The 16,422-nt window shown below is 52.5% G+C and overlaps 1 protein-coding gene across 4 annotated transcripts in view; it reads left to right on the forward strand.

Annotated features, from left to right (window-relative positions):
- CAPN15 (calpain 15) overlaps window positions 1-16,422 on the forward strand; it is a 95,608-nt gene that overhangs the window by 64,040 nt on the left and 15,146 nt on the right. For all 4 annotated transcript variants that reach the window (XM_073362858.2, XM_073362856.2, XM_073362859.2 and 1 more), the window contains 2 exons: window positions 6,926-8,408; window positions 16,030-16,238. In XM_073362858.2, coding sequence (XP_073218959.2) covers window positions 6,948-8,408; window positions 16,030-16,238 — 1,670 coding nt within the window. In that variant the 5' untranslated portion in view covers window positions 6,926-6,947. The remainder of the gene's footprint in view (window positions 1-6,925; window positions 8,409-16,029; window positions 16,239-16,422) is intronic.

Genomic DNA, 16,422 nt, shown 5'->3' on the forward strand with positions numbered 1-16,422 from the left:
CAGCTTGGGAACTCGAGGCAGTGTAAAGCACTGCAGCGATTGTTTTCTAAGGCCTGCTCTGCACTTAAAAATCAGACACCCTGAGCGCAGTAGGTAGGTGGCTGAACCCCCAGCGAAGGGCAGCTAGAATTTTTCTGTTGACTTAGTGATCCTCTCTCGGAGAGGTGAATTCACGCCATCCAGTGGAATGCACCAAGAGTGGCCAGACTGGGTCAGACCAATGGTTCATCTAGCTCAGGATCCTGTCTGCGGACAGTGGCTAATACCAGAGACTTCAAAGGGAATGAACGGACCCGGGTGATTATCAAGTGATCCATCCCCTGTTATCCAGTCCCAGCTTCTGGCAGTCAGAGGCTAGGTGCACGCAGAGCATGGGGTTGCTAACAGCCATTGGTGGACCTGTCCTCCATGCAAGTCGGGAAGTTGTGCGGGTATAACTGAGTCAGCTCGGGGATGTGACTCCCAAGCACCTTCATACCAGTGTAAGTGCATTCGCCCGAGGGGGTTGTGTTGGTTAAGCTCTGCGGGTGTAAAGTGGTACAACTGTGTGGTGTAGGCCAGGCCTTTGCGTGTAGCTCAGCGCTTCCCCAGTTGACCCATGGGGCCTTTTGTGCATTCTCGACCATGCCACAGGACGTGGGCTGCACCTTCTCACCAGAGCAGTGGCTGGAGTGCAGGGTTGCCAGCTGGCTGGTTTTTAACCAGCGTGGCTGGCAACTGGCAAGGCAGTAGAAAAACCAATGAAATGTGCCAGTTCCTCGCCCTCTCCCTTCCTTGCAAGCTGTGCATACGCATGTCCACGCCAGTGGCCATGCAGCAATTTTGTAAGTGCCGTGTGCTGCTGTGCATGCTGGACCCTTGGTGAGCTGAAACCACAGCAGCTGGGGCTCTGGCTCTTCTCAGTGCCAGGGAGGTGGGGTGGATAGACCTGAGGCTTGCCAGCAGCAGGGGTAAGGAGCAGGGACTGGGGTGTGGGAGGCAGGGATTCCTAGGAGGGGATGGTTTGGGGGGTTCCCTCAAGGGCAGGCTCCTGGGAGGGGTGGGTGAAGGAGCTCCTGGGCTAGGGGGTCAGGTTGATTGGGGAGGCTGAGAGGGGAAGAGGAGGGTCAGGCTGGGGTCAGGGATGGGAACAGCGACTGGTTTCCCTGTGACTTGGAGAGCAGGGTCAGTGCTGATGAGGACTGGTAGAGTGGGTCAGTGTGTGTACGGGCTGAATCAGAGACAGACAGGGTGGCCCAGGGCAGAGGCTCGTAATTAGGATCTTCTCCTTGCAAAGTGCTGGTGCCCTCAGCTCCCATTGGAAGCAGCTAGGCCAGAGCATCCCCCAGTTTGTCTGTGATTTAGTGGAGCAGGAATTCGTTCATCTGATCCCCACCTCCTCAACTTAACCGGACTGACTTTTGCAATGGGCACTGCGCTTCTGAGCAGCTCAGTCAGTATTACTGGTGCTACTGATGCCCATTCCCCTCCCTTCTTGGCTCGGGTCGTAAGCAAGTGGGCATTTCCCACCTGGCCGATGCGAGGGCTGCTGGCATGGTGAATACACCATCAGTGAGACTTTAGATACATGTTCCCTTTTCTGAGCCAGGCCCCTTGTGATGAAGAGGAGAGTGGACTTGGCTGTAGTGTAAGTATAAAGGAGATTTTTTTTAATTGAGAGGACAGACCTGTTGAGTCCTGTGATTTAGATGGGAGGTCTGCATAGTACGTGGGATCTGTTGTTCAAATCTTTCCTTGCACCGGTGCCCACGTTCACAGAGGCTAGCAGGCTGTCGTTCTCCTTGAGGCAGTAATAATAATGTATTGCAGTGCCAAAGGATTGCCAAACACTTTGCCAAATTTATAGAAAAGGCTAATTCTGTCCACCACTGAAATGCAGCCAGCTCTGGGGTGGAACTTGGTGGCTGGTTAACACCCCACAGCAGTATTACACAATGCTGTAAGGCAGGAATGGAAGAATGCTGCCTTCAATCAAAACTGCAGGGGGGACTTCAGGCACAAGAAGCAGAACCTGGGGTAACCCAGAGTGAAGTTTACTTAGGGCATCAGGGGTTCTAGCCCTGTTCTTCCAAGAAGTTCCATAGGCTCCTGTTCCTAGTTAGGGTCCCTGCATTTATATCCCACCCATGTCCCCTGTCACACACAGGTCTGGATTCAGTCCTGAGCTGGTGTGGGAAAAGGGTGGCCTACTGATCATGAACCCCACTGGCTTTCCTTGAAGGTCTACCATCAAAGTATGACCCTGCAGCACTTGAGGGGCACTCCCCACACTCACCCAGGTGAAGAGCAAAGGTAAAAGTTTCTCTGGGCCTGCAGCGTGCTCGTGAGAAGGGGATGTTTGTGGTTTAGCATCTTGGTTTAGAGCTTGGCTGTGGGCCAGCCTGGGCCCTGTTGTGCAGATGCTGACAGACGTGGGATGCTGCCCCATTTTGGGCATGGGGAGCGTTGAGGTGCCTAATCTGTCTGTGGCCAGTGTATGACAAGAGATCCATGCGGATTCCTCTTCTCCCTCCTCATACCTGATATTTGATGGTCCCTGACTCTTGTAGCCTCAGCCAAGCGGGGGGATACAGCAGCGCAGGCCTTTCCAGTGACGTGCCACAGCAGGGACGGGCTAATTCAGTCTCTGCAGCCCAGTCCATCTATGGCTTCTGTGCTGAACGTGGCACCAACTGCAGTGGTGTGTTGGCAGTGTGGCTGCAGCTGCCAGCTTCATTTATGTATGTAAGCTAACAGCTGTCAGGTGGTGGTAGCCTCTGGTTGCTACTAGCACCCCAAGTCCATGTGATCGTGCTGAGCTGTCATGTGGACGAGGCGCTGCACTGAGACTGCTGAAGCTCATTCCACTGGTGAGCTGTAGCAGGTTTTGCACTCGGTTGTTCCCAGGTGGCAGCTGCGTGTGCTAAGAGACTCCTGTGTGTTGCACTGGGCAGTAAGGAGCCAGCTGATTCCTTGGTGTTGCGTGCTTTGGGTCTGTGGTTTGCTGAGTGGTGACTGATCTTTGTAAACCAAATTCCCTGTCCTCCCATGCCCAGCCTGGAGGCGAGCACAGTCAGTTTGTCTCATTTGCTTCCCCCAGAGTTGAGAAGTGTCTGTGAGGTCAGGAAGCAGAGGGAGGTGGCCACAGAACTGGGGGAACAACTGAATTTTCACATACTTGTGTGTGTTACAGGAAGTCAGGGGGCTCCAAAGGGGTCCACCCATGCAGATCAGAGTATGAAATGAGGGTCAGTCAGTCGCTCTGTCTGTCTGTCTGTCTGTCGGCGTGTGCGCACATATCTTAGGGGCAAGGACCATGTCTCCCCGTGGGTTTGTACAGCCCCTACACTGCAGCCCTCATCCTGATTGAGTCAGTTGGCTTCAGCTACAGTACAGAGACTGGTAAGTAAGTGTGCGTGTGTGTGTGTGTGTGTTTGCAGGTGTGTATCTGTATGTGTAGAGCACACGGATGGAAATAGTGGGTAGAAATAGCTAGAGTGGACTCCAGTAAGCTGGAGACTTGCATGAGAGGCTGCTGATCATCTCGTGGTAGCTCACAGCTGTATGACTCAAGGCAGAAGAAAGGAAAATCAATTTTTATATTTCACCTTGTTATGAAAGTTTCCTGAAATAACTCCAATAAACACATGGTAAAGTACAAACTATTAAAGAGCATGATGTGAATCAGAAAGAGATTTTGCGCGGGCTCTCAGAATTAATTTGAGTCTCTCAGAAGTATTCTCTTGGGGGGTTGGGAAAATCCAGTAGAAGAGATGGCAAAGATCACAGCAGCCCTTCTGGCGGTGGTGGGGTGTGTGTGGGGAGGGGGCTTCCCACTCTTGGTTACCTGGGCTCTCCATTTGGGAGTGTCACTGTTAAGTGGTTGTTGCCTTGTCTTCCAGCGCTGGTGAAGACAGCTGTTTTCATTTGCATGTGGCCAGGAGGCTGTGTCTTTTCCCCTCCTGTGTGGCTCTCACTACCCTGTTGCATGGGTTTGTTGCCTCAAGACTCAGTTGTTGCAAAGTGCTCAGCTTGGGGCTGTGTTTGTAAAGTGCAGCTGTCGCAGAAGGATCTGGGCTGCTCGGGAATTAGGGCGCTGTGCCGGGGCACAATGGGCTTGCATTGACTACTTGTAGATATCTGGGCTGAGTTGAAGGTGTTTGTACTAACTCCTGGCTGCCCTCACTCCCCATGCTGTTCTGCTGCAGCTGAGATCAGTAGGAGCACTGGAGCTGGGAGCCAGAGGCGCCTGTCATCCAGTGTGAGAGCCCCTCAGGTCTGGATCTTGCTCCTGCCCTGTGGCCCAGAGTAGCTGGAACTTGTCAGCCCTCAGAGCACGCTGCAAAGCTCTTCTTTCCAAGGGAGAGGTGCTGCAAGGAGGTGCTATTTAGCGGCCTGAGATGTAGCTTCCTTTGCTGTAGAACTGCTGGGTTTCTCTTTGTGAGCCTGATCATGAGGCCAGACCTGCACAGGTGGACCCTTGTGCTGCACTGATCCCCAGTGTGGGGGAAGGGGTCTGCCTTGATGGACCTGATGGCAGGATCAGGGTTGTTTGCTGAGGGCCCACTGGGCTTGGGTGTCATAGGGTGACCCCAATCCGGCGACACAGATGACATGGTCCAGCCATACAAGGAGCTGAGTCTCTCTCAATGCCCAATTCAAAAGCCTGCCTCTAGGCGTAGCATACATGCAATAACCTGTAAAACCCTCGTGATTAAACCATTCCATTAATGGGTCTGTCCCTCTCCTCTTTCTGCCTTTTGCTCCGGATCACCCACCTGATTGCTCCCAGAATCACTTCCTTCCCACGACTCTTTTTCCGTAGTCCCACATCTGGCCTCCTTCTTGCTTCTTGCTTGGGCCTCCTACCCATGCTCAGGGGACATCCCTGCAGGACCACCCCTTGGGCCAGGGCTCAGCTTCCCACAGCCCTCTGCTCCAGCCTATCGCATGGGGGCTTCCTGCAGCATTCCACTCCCCCAGGGGTCCCTTGCCTGCAAGTCCATCCTCCAACATTAGGCTCAGCGTCCCATACAGAGGCGGGTTCTCCTAGGGGCCTCTGCACAAGCTCCCCTGAAATTTGCCAGGGCATCCCCAGCTCTGGCCAGTCCTCACCAACAATGTTCTTCACCTTTCAGTCTTTGCAGTGGATCCCTGGCCCAGCTCTCCTCTGCTGCTCCTGTGTCTTTCTCAGGCAGCTCTCTCCTGCCCTTTCCTGAGTTACCCCAGGTGCCTTCTCTTAATACACGTTTAGGAGGCAGCTGACCAGTCAGGTGTACGGGCCATGCTCCCCTTTCAGGGGTCCCATCCCCTTGACACAGATTGGGATTTTTATCTGTCTTTTTATAATTTTTCTGTTTAGATTTATAATTTGTCTAACCTTCAAATCCCTCCCATAAATGAGGAAAGAGGCAGGAAGTTCCCATTTCAGCCTGATGTGCTGACCTTCGCTCAGGCTCTGGGGTGAAGGGTGCCGTGGCTGGAGTGTTGGCACGGACCCTGCGTTTTCTGGCGCTTGTTGGTACGTTGCTACTCTGGTGGGTATACATCTGACCCTGCATCCCTGCTAGGGGAGATGGTGTTTTTTTCAGGCAGAAAACTCTACTAGTGCGATGGTAAGGCAGAGGGATTAATCTCCAAGCGTACAGCTCCGAATAAAGGCTTCCCCAGCATTGAGGGAACAGCCAGCTTTGCATAGGCTCAACGTTTTACCAAATGTTTCTGTACTAAAAGATCTGACAAAATCTAAGATCACTAGCAGTGTGTCCATCACTTCATTTCCTTTTCCAATGAAAAGTGGTTTGGGTTTGTTTTTTGCCTGGTTAGGATTTAAAGCTTCCCTTGCGGTGTTACATTGCAAACCTTGTAGCAAGTTTCTCCTGTGCTACTAGAAAGAGTCTGAGACCAAAAGTGAAACTGGCTAGTGCCACAGTTGAGTAGTGGGAACAAAGCAAATACTCACCATTCAGGGTGAGATATAGATTAGATTTTTAAAATGTGTTCAAGTTTTAATAAGCTACATTGTTATGAATTACCCGGGTAAGAACATTTGTTTCTTTTAAAAACTTGATTTTTTAACCAGAGTGTCTTTTTCTTCCCCTTGCATATCTGTCTTACAACAGGGTCTTCTGTTACATGATCACTGTGTCTGTCTGTAAGTAATCCAGATATTCACCTAAGGTGAATGGACACAGGTGCGGTTTAAACTAATCAAGTGTAAGCTGGAGAAAGTTGCTTTAGAAAAGCCGCTTGGAGGTATGGTATTAACATACTTGTCAGCCTGTGCTCCATGCATTTCTCTACAGTTCTAGGCCAAAGCACTGCTCCTGTGGGGTAGAGTCTGGAGTGCAAATGAATCTGTGTTGTGTTGCCTGGTGCCATGTGATTATTCAGAGAATTCCCCATGAAGGTTCTGCTGACACGTGAAATCTCGGAGTGATAAGCAAGAGGGAAGGGATCACTTCCAGGTCTTTGATGCATCCACTGAGAGCCTGGCATTTCCTTGGCGGGCAAAGGTGTTCCTCTGTCCAGGGAGGGACCACAGGCATTGCACAGCATTGGATTGCTGCCTTTCTGCTGCTCCTCAATTTGTTTGGTAGGAAGCCAGGTTGGTGCTGTGCGCTTGGAGAAAATGGTTGTCAGTGCCAGAGAAACCAGTCCCTAGTACGTTGGGTTCCTGTACATTCCCATACTGTAAGCAAGGTCCTGTCTACGTAAGCATGTGAGCACCTTTCTAGCAGGAGCTGTGGGTGTTTGGTACAGAGGTATGCACACTTTCTTCCTGGCTAGTGCAGAGAGAGCCTCCTAGTCCATCCCCTACCAAGAGCCCATCAGATGGTAGCTGGTTCGAGGCTCCTTTGCACAGAGTTCTAGGCTCTGGTGTGTTCCTTTGCTCCCCTCCCTGCGCTGTGGGTTGGTAACGATCTCTTCTCCTGCTCTCTTGCAGTCACACCCACTCTCCTGGTTCTATGGCTGCTGTGCGGGAGTGGTCCTGTACCCGCTGCACATTCCTGAACCCAGTGGGCCAGCGCCAGTGCTCCATCTGTGAGGCCCCCCGCCAGAAGCCAGACCTCAACCACATCCTGCGGCTCAGCGTGGAGGAGCAGAAATGGCCATGTGCCCGCTGCACCTTCAGGAACTTCCTGGGCAAGGAGGCCTGTGAGGTGTGCGGCTTCACGCCAGAGCCTGGGCCTGGCGGCTCCCCACTGCCCATCATCAATGGCATCCTGCCCAAGCCCGCTGTCCTGGTGGAGCCCAAGGGGATCGCCACCGAGGAGGCACACAAGGTGGAGAGCAACAGCGAAGAGTCTGGGGGGAAGAGCCCTGACGAGGCGGAGCTGGAGGATGGCTGGGCCTGCCAGCGCTGCACTCTGCACAACACCCCCATGGCCAACTCCTGCTCCGCCTGTGGGGGACCACGCAAGCTCTCGCTACCCAAGATCCCCCCGGAGGCGCTGGTAGTTCCCGAAGTCATTGCCCCAGCTGGGTTCCATGTGGCCTCAGCTCCCGCACAGCCCGGTGTTGCCATAGAAACCCTGGACAGTGACCCTGTTGCCATCCAGAGCCCGGTGATCACGGACCAGGACGTTCAGAAGATGCCAACCTTCAGCCCCTTTTCCCCTGGCCTCCAGAACAACCCTGTGCCCAGGAGCCGCAGGGAGGTGCCACCCCAGCTGCAGCCACAGGTGCCTGACGCCTCTCAGCCCACATCTGGGCAGAAGGGGTCTCCGCAGGGCCAGGCCAGGGCGCCCCCTGCTGCCCGCTTCCAGGAGCTGCTGTCCAACAAGCGGCTGAGCGTGCTGGAGGAGGAGATGGAGGTCAGCCCGTCCCACTGGCAGTGCAACACCTGTGCCCTGCTCAACTCAGCTGGGTCGAGCAAATGTGAGACCTGCAGTGCTCTGAAAGGCAGTGACACTATCGACCTGGCGGGGGACTCGGTTCGCTTCATCCCCTGCAGCCCTTCCAGCCCCGACTTCACCACCTGGGCCTGTTCCAAGTGCACCCTAAAGAACCCCACCCTGGCGCAGAAGTGCAAAGCCTGTGGTTGCTCCAAACTGCACGGCTTCCAGGAGCATGGAGCGCAGGGTGAGCCGGCCCCCAAGTGCTCTGACTGTGGCTCCGACAAAGGGGGCTGCACCTCCTGTGGGAGCAAGGCCCCGTCGGCCCGGAAAATGGCCCGCCTCTTCCCTTCCCAGCCGCCCTTGGTCCAGGACAGCCCGAGCCAGTGGTCTTGCCCTGCTTGTACACTGCTCAACGAACTCAAGGCGAAGCACTGTGCAGCCTGCCACACCCCGCAGCTGTACATGACACAGCGCAAAGGTGCCAAGCCGCTCAAGAGGCGGGAGAGCATGGATGCGGAAAAGCGGCGCCAGACAGACGAGGGGGAGGCCAAGGCCCTGTGGGAAAACATTGTGAGCTTCTGCCAGGAGGTGAGTGCTTGCCAGGCCCTTTAATACCCCGCAGCCTTACTCTGCCCTCTGTGCCCGTGCTCCTCTGGCACTCTGCATAGCATGTGGGGGGAATGAGCTGGTTCTGAGCCATTGAGCCTGGCATCTCTCTGGCAAGCCCAAGTGGTTAGAATCATAGACTAACAGAGTTCGAAGGGACCTCTGGAGGCCATCTAGTCCAACCCCCTGCCCAGAGCAGGACCAATTCCAACTAAATCATCCCAGCCAGGGCTTTGTCAAGCCTGACCTTAAAAACTTCTAAGGAAGGGGATTCCACCACCTCCCTAGGTAACGCATTCCAGTGTTTCACCATCCTCCCAGTGAAAAAGTTTTTCCTAATATCCAACCTAAACCTCCCCTACTGCAACTTGAGACCATTACTCCTTGTCCTGTCATCTGCTATCACTGAGAATAGTCTAGATCCATCCTCTGTGGATCCACCTTTCAGGTAGTTAAAAGCAGCTATCAAATCCCCCCTCATTCTTCTCTTCCGTAGACTAAACAATCCCAGTTCCCTCAGCCTCTCCCCATAACTCATGTGTTCCAGTCCCCTAATCATTTTTGTTGCCCTTCGCTGGACTCTCTCCAATTTCTCCACATCCTTCTTGTAGTGTGGGGCCCAAAACTGGACACAGTACTCCAGATGAGGCCTCACCAATGTCAAATAGAGGGGAACGATCACGTCCCTCGATCTGCTGGCAATGCCCCTACTTATACACCCCAAAATGCCATTGGCCTTCTTGGCAACAAGGGCACACTGTTGACTCATATCCAGCTTCTCGTCCACTGTCACCCCTAGGTCCGTCTCTGCAGAACTGCTGCCTAGCCATTCGGTCCCTAGTCTGTAGCAGTGCATGGGATTCTTCCGTCCTAAGTGCAGGACTCTGCACTTGTCCTTGTTGAACCTCATCAGATTTCTTTTGGCCCAATCCTCCAATTTGTCTAGGTCCCTCTGTATCCTATCCCTATCCTCCAGCGTATCTACCACTCCTCCCAGTTTAGTGTCATCTGCAAACTTGCTGAGGGTGCAATCCACACCATCCTCCAGATCATTAATGAAGATATTGAACAAAACCGGCTCCAGGACTGACCCTTGGGGCACTCCGCTAGATACTGGCTGCCAACTAAACATGGAGCCATTGATCACTACCCGTTGAGCCCGACAATCTAGCCAACTTTCTACCCACCTTGTAGTGCATCCATCCAGCCCATACTTCTTTAACTTGCTGACAAGAATACTATGGGAGACCGTGTCAAAAGCTTTGCTAAAGTCAAGGAATAACACGTCCACTGCTTTCCCTTCATCCACAGAACCAGTTATCTCATCATAGAAGGCAATTAGATTAGTCAGGCATGACTTTCCCTTGATGAATCCATGCTGACTGTTCCTGATCACTTTCCTCTCATCTAAGTGCTTCAGAATTGATTCCTTGAGGACATGCTCCATGATTTTTCCGGGGACTGAGGTGAGGCTGACCGGCCTGTAGTTCCCAGGATCCTCCTTCTTCCCTTTTTTAAAGATGGGCACTACATTAGCCTTTTTCCAATCTTCCGGGAGTTCCCCCGATCGCCATGAGTTTTCAAAGATAATGGCCAATGGCTCTGCAATCACATCCGCCAATTCCTTTAGCACTCTCGGATGCAACGCATCCGGCCCCATGGACTTGTGCACGTCCAGTTTTTCTAAATAGTCCCGAACCACTTCTTTCTCCACACAGGGCTGGCCACCTCCTCCCCATGCTGTGCTGCCCAGTGCAGTAGTCTGGGAGCTGACCTTGTTCGTGAAGACAGAGGCAAAAGAAGCATTGAGTACGTTAGCTTTTTCCACATCCTCTGTCACTAGGTTGCCTCCCTCATTTAGTAAGGGGCCCACACTTTCCTTGGCTTTCTTCTTATTGCCAACATACCTGAAGAAACCCTTCTTGTTACTCTTAACATCCCTCGCTAGCTGCAAATCCAGGTGTGATTTAGCCTTCCTGATTCCATTCCTACATGCCCGAGCAATATTTATATACTCATCCCTGGTCATTTGTCCAATCTGCTCAATTTAATCTTCCCTTTAGGTTTCTAGCCCTTATGGTTGCAGAGGATACTTTCACAGAGTGACCCATTGCAGTACTGTCTGCCTGAGTCTGCAGAGAGCCCAAAACACTAGTTCTGAGGTGTGTGTATTGCCCAGTTCTACTGAATGTGTGTTCACTCTGAAACCTAATGATGTTATAAAGGAACATTATTATTTGTATTCTGGTACTGCCTAGAAGACCCAGCTGGAGACTAGGACCCCATTGTGCTAGGTGATGTATAAACAGAACAAAAATGGTTCTTTCCCCAGAGAACGTATAGTTCAAGAATAAAACAAGAGACAAAAGGTGGATGCAGACTGATAGCAATAATACCACTTTTGCCAACCCCAAGAATTTAAAAATCTGTGACTTGGAGCCTAAAAAGTCATGATATGGACTTAAAAAACATGAGGTTTTAAAAATCATTCATTTGGAGCTCTTATTTGCCATCTGGCTTTTTAACCTTTAGGGTTCACATTCTTAAGCTTCTGTCTGCAGCCAGGAAGGCTAGGCATTTCTTGATTTGTTTTTGTTTTTAAATGAAAGCTGTAGTTCTGTTGTTTTCATGTGACTCCAAGGTTTTAGGGCTTTAAGAAAAAAAACAAACATGAGATTTGCCGTAAGGGTTGGCCACGCTGCAATGATTTGCTCTGATAGGATGCTTTGATGGCAACCTTCATTCATTGCTTCTACTAAAGAAGTCTCTAATCTCTCCTGCTTTCATCACTGTAATGTAGGTGCACCTTATGGAGAAAGCATCCAGCTGTTCTGGGCTAGTGGGAGGCACTGTTACCTAGTGTTAAGAATCTTAGACTGGGACTTGGGAAACATGGGTGTCACTCTTGGCTCTGCCACTGGTTTGCTGGGTGACCTTGGGCAAGTCACTTTCTGACTGGTGCCTCAATTTCCCCATCTGTAAAGTGGGATAAAGATACTGACCTCTGTGTAAAGCACTTTGAGATCTACTGATTAAAAGCACTATAGAAGACTTGGGCATTGTAGCTTTTATTGCGGGTGGAATCTGGGTACTATCGCTCCCTTTTGCTGGTGAGGAATTCACCTCCATCCTCACTCAGCCCTGTTGGGGTTTCCCCCCTACAGCTCCCCACTGAAGATTATTGACCACCGGAATACTGACTCTGAATACAAGGCTGTAGAAAATTATGGCCTACATTTATTTTTATCGGTGCCCATCTTTGCCAAGGCAGCTGCGCACCTTTACATCCATAAGGCCCTGACTCAGGAAGGTATTTACAATGGGCCTAACTTTAAGCAAGTGACTTTGGAGGCATTGGGGCTACTGGCATGTTAAGTGTGTTGCTGAATCAGGGCCTAAAATAGTCAGGTAGAGAATAACTCACCTCATTCCCTGATGGCTAATCTACACCTGATCAGACAGAGAGGTCTAGCCCAGTGCCCTGCGGCTCTCCAGACCCCAGAGGCACAGCGATCTCCCTCTGGCCAGCTGTGAAGGTATTATCCCTGAAGCTTGCAGCTAGATCAACCCACCTGATCAGAATTCCTGCAACAGGTTGGAGGGAGAAGCTTTACAGGATCCTGGGACCTGAAAGAAATACACCACGATGGATAATTAACAAAGCAGTAAACCTCTCGTCCTCTCCAGATTTCCCCCACTCTTTCCTGTTCCTCTCTTTTTGTGTGCTGGGTTTTGATCTGTGCTTCCACCATAACAGCATGAGAGATTCTGCCTGACTGAATTCATTCCCGCTCTGTGCCTGAACTTAAGAGGAGGTTAAAGAGTTCGATCTGCTGCTGTGTTTGATAGTCTTAAAGCCATGGCTATGTTTTGTACAGACCGCTGCCAGAGTCTGGACTCCAGACTGGATGGACCATTGCTCTGTTCTTTTGTGGCAGTTCCCATTTGGACTAGCCCCAAGCATCCGAAATATATGGAGTAACCTCTTAAAGCCCATTGATGCTATTTGCATCAGCAGTCTCCTCTGATGGTTTATTCCATATGTTAGTAGCCCTCTGAGCGAGGAAGTTCTGCTTGAATTAACTGCTGATGGCATTCTGCTCTCGTCTGTTTTGCTTGTACATTTCAAAATGTTTCTCCCTGGGTCTGTGTATTAACCAACACGGCCCTGGCTTTATTCATTTTTAGCCTTGTCCTCCTTCTGTGTCCCAGAATGGAATAAGATTTAATCTCCCCACCTACAGTCTTATTTCTGCTCTGCCCCCTTAGGCACAAAACTCGTTCAGGTTCTCCCATTTCTTTTGTCTCTTTGCCTGGCATTGTTTCCCCTTCTCATTTCTCTCTCTACCTTATGCTGTCTGGATCCCCTGATCCTGTATCCCTCCCTCCCTTTCTAATGGTAACACCTGGCACTAATAGAGCACGTTCTGTTTTAAAGCACTGCACAGACACTGGGGCAGATGCTCAGCTGATGCAAATTGTTAGAGCTCCATCAAAGTCAGGGAAGCTGTGACAGTTTTACACCACTCGAGAATCTGCCGCGTTGGCTAATTCTCATGCCCTCCCCTCTGGTAATCCAGCAAACTGTTGTACAAAGGGGGAAACTGAGAAACAGAGCAGGAATGACTTGCCCACAATCATGTCCGTCCACGGTGTGTGGACACAGCAGCTGGGAGTGTAATTCCTAGTGTGGGCTGAAATACACACGCCAGCTCTGCTCAAGTACCCTCCTGCCCAATCCTTGGTATGTACTCTGGTGGCAGCTGGTACCACTGGGGCCCACTGCTGCTGTAGAAGCTAGCCCGTGATGCTCTAGACCAGATCAAGCACCGCATCCAGAAAGGCAGTTGGGTGGGAAGCCTCAGCGAGCACGAAGGAAGGGGTGGTGACCGGAACCCCGAGCGCCCGACAAACGGTAACTGTTCCAATTCTGATGATATCGCTCCTGGTCCGGTGATGAGGGTGCTAGAATGAGAGTCAGGAGAACAAGGTTCTGTTCCTGGCTCTGACACATTCATTGCTACCAACCTGAGCCTCAGTTTCCCCACCTGTCCAGTGGGGATACTGCCACAGACCCACCTTTGTACGTGCAGTATATCCGAAGATGTTGCTGGTTTCAAATAGAGCACAGGCTATTTGCTCATGAATTTAGTCTCTGACTGTGTGGCGAGCTCCCCTCAGAGAAGACTAAGGAGGCCCTGGGACTTCTCTTGTTCGATACAGATGAATATTGTAAGTGTGAAACTTGTCAGTAGGAAAAATCCCTCTGCAAAATCAGGAAGGCTGTGAACAATTAGGAAACACTAATTAAAGAAATGAGCAACCCAACTCCCACAGTGATTTCAGACTGGAACAGGAGCCAAGAGAGCTAGCCCCATTGATCGGGGTGGGCAAACTATGGCCTGCAGGCCAGATCTGGTCCGCCAGCTGTTTGAATCTGGCCCTCAAGCTCCTGCTGGGGAGCAAGGTTTGGGGCTTGCCCCGCTCCACGCAGCTCCCGGAAGCAGCGGCATGGCCCCCCTCTAGTGCTCCAGCAGGGTCGGGAGCTGTGTCACATGGCTCCCGGAAGCATGCCCCACCCTCTGGCTCCTATGCATAGGAACACCCTGGGGCCTCAGCTCTGCATGCTGCCCCTGCCCCAAATTCCACCCATGCAGCTCCCATTGGCCAGGAACCACAGCCAATGGGAGCTGCAGGGGCGGTGCCTCTGGACAGGGCTGCATGCAGAGCCGCCTGGCTGTGCCTGCACAAAGGAGGCAGAGAAGGGACATGCCACTGCTTCCGGGAGCCGCTTGAGGTAAGTGCCACCTGGAGCCTTCACCCCTGAGCCTCTCCCTGTGCCCCAACCCCCTGCCCCAGCCCTGATCCCCCCCTGCCCTCCGAACCCTTTGATACCAGCCCAGAGCACCCTCCTGCACCCCAAACCCGTCATCCCCAGCCCCACCCCAGAGCTCGCACCCCCAGCCGGAGCCCTTCCCTGCACCCCACTCCACCAGCCCAGAGCTCCTCCCACACCCTGAATTCCTCACTTCTGGCCCCACCCCAGAGCTCGCACCCCCAACCAGAGCCCTCACCCCTTCCAGCACCCCAACCCCAATTTTGTGAGTATTCATGGCCCGCCATACAATTTCTATTCCCCGATGTGGCCCTCAGGCAAAAAAGTTTGCCCACCCCTGCCATGGATAGAGAACCTCATTTAAATCTCATTTGTTTTCTATCGTAACAATTTGATTTTTCTTTAATTTAAAAAGATTCTGGTTTGTACCAGCCAGTTGTAAACAGTCTGAGTAAATGTTATTTCTCCTCTGTCAGGGGCTGCTCCCTGAGTGTTAAGACAACAGATACACCAACAGTTCTCTAGCTGGCCACAGGGTCTCCCAGAGTAGACCTGCACTTCAGCCCCCAAAATGCTTCTTTCTTTATCTCTGACACAAATGCTTCAACCTAGCCCTCTTCCTGCACAGTCTCTCGATTCCCAGATCCTCCTCCTATGGATGCACTGGAGACCCTCCTAGTGATCAGCCCGGTCTGGTTCCCCCTTCCGTGCAGAGTGCAGCGCAAGTGGAAGCAGGCTGGGCCTATAATAGGAAGGGAATTGGATGGTCTGGGGCTGAGGCAGCAGCCCTCTGATTTTTATCGCTGTTGTCTAACCTCTCTGCTGCATGTGTCCTTGGTCAATGGCTCCTCCCCTGCTTGGCCTCCTCAAGCTGAGTGCTTCTGAGCAGCCTGCAGCTTCCATGACTCAGACCACAAGGGAGCAGCTGGCAAAGGCTCCTTGATGGCACAGAGCAGTGAGCGTTCAGAGCATGGTTTAGAGTAGAGGCTTCCTTGGAGGTTTGCTGCTATTCTTATCTTCTCCAGGCCCCGGTGTGCGGCACATGGTGAGAGACAGGCCCTGCCCCCAACAGCACCCAACCTAACTCACCAAGATGAACAGGGTGTGAGAAAGGCAGGGGTATCAATCCCACTCCACAGCTACAGACTGACTGACAAGCCCATGATCACACAGGGAGTCTAGCAGAGTGGGGAGTTGACCCCAGGTCTCCTCGTTCCTTAGCCACGAGACTGGTCTCGGGAGGGTGGAAAGCAGTTAGGGTTCCCATGTGTTCGTGGGGCTGCACATTCCTTGGGGACCAGATATGAAGAGGTGTGTGAGGGCGAATTCTTGCCCTTTGTGAGATAGCCCCTGACCCATGTGGAGAATAGCAGGATGGTCCCTTCAGCCTGGCTCAGCTTCCTGCAGGGGGAGCTGCAGGGACCCGCTTCTTCCACGCTCTCGGAGGTGCTCCAGTCAGCAGCAGCCCTGGGAAAAGCCTGCTGAGGTCTAATGCTGCTGTGCCCTCTCCACTACAGTCTCCAGGCACCGTACTCTGAATGCCAGCCTTAGGGGAGCTTTTGAGGTGCCACCCTCCTTGGCAGCAGCTCGAGGGCTCAGCCTCCAGTGTGTCCTACCCTCCCAGCCAGGGCAGTGGCAGATACACCTTGGCTCTTCCTCCCGGGGTGTGTGGGGAGCCAGGAGTCCCCTGCCATTGGAGTTGCGCTGATGGGAGCGTGGGGGGCTGTGCAGACCCGCTCCTCCCTTACAGTGTACTTGTGTTTGCAGAACAAGGTCAACTTTGTGGATGACAGTTTTCACCCAGGGCCCAAGGCGGTGGGGTTCCCTGATGGGGACAGCGTGCAGCAGAGGGTGAAGCTGTGGCTGCGGCCCCACGAAATCAACTGTAGCATCTCCAAGGACTGGTCAGTCAAGTGGTCAGTGTTCCGGACGCCCCGGCCCTCGGACATTCTGCAGGGACTCCTGGGAAACTGCTGGTAAGGGCTGATAGCACTCCAGCCACACCGACCCTCTCTTGTGTTCACACAAACACCCCTGTGCCAGCTGCCATCCCTCATCCCATCACAGACCCCAGTCTCCTTCATCTACCCCCTACATCCACTGCTATCCCAGTCCCTAGTGTGCTCTCACCCCTCATTATAGAGCCAGTCTCCTCTCCTA

This window comes from Lepidochelys kempii, chromosome 10 (assembly GCF_965140285.1).
Source record: "Lepidochelys kempii isolate rLepKem1 chromosome 10, rLepKem1.hap1, whole genome shotgun sequence".
NCBI lineage: Eukaryota > Metazoa > Chordata > Testudines > Cheloniidae > Lepidochelys > Lepidochelys kempii.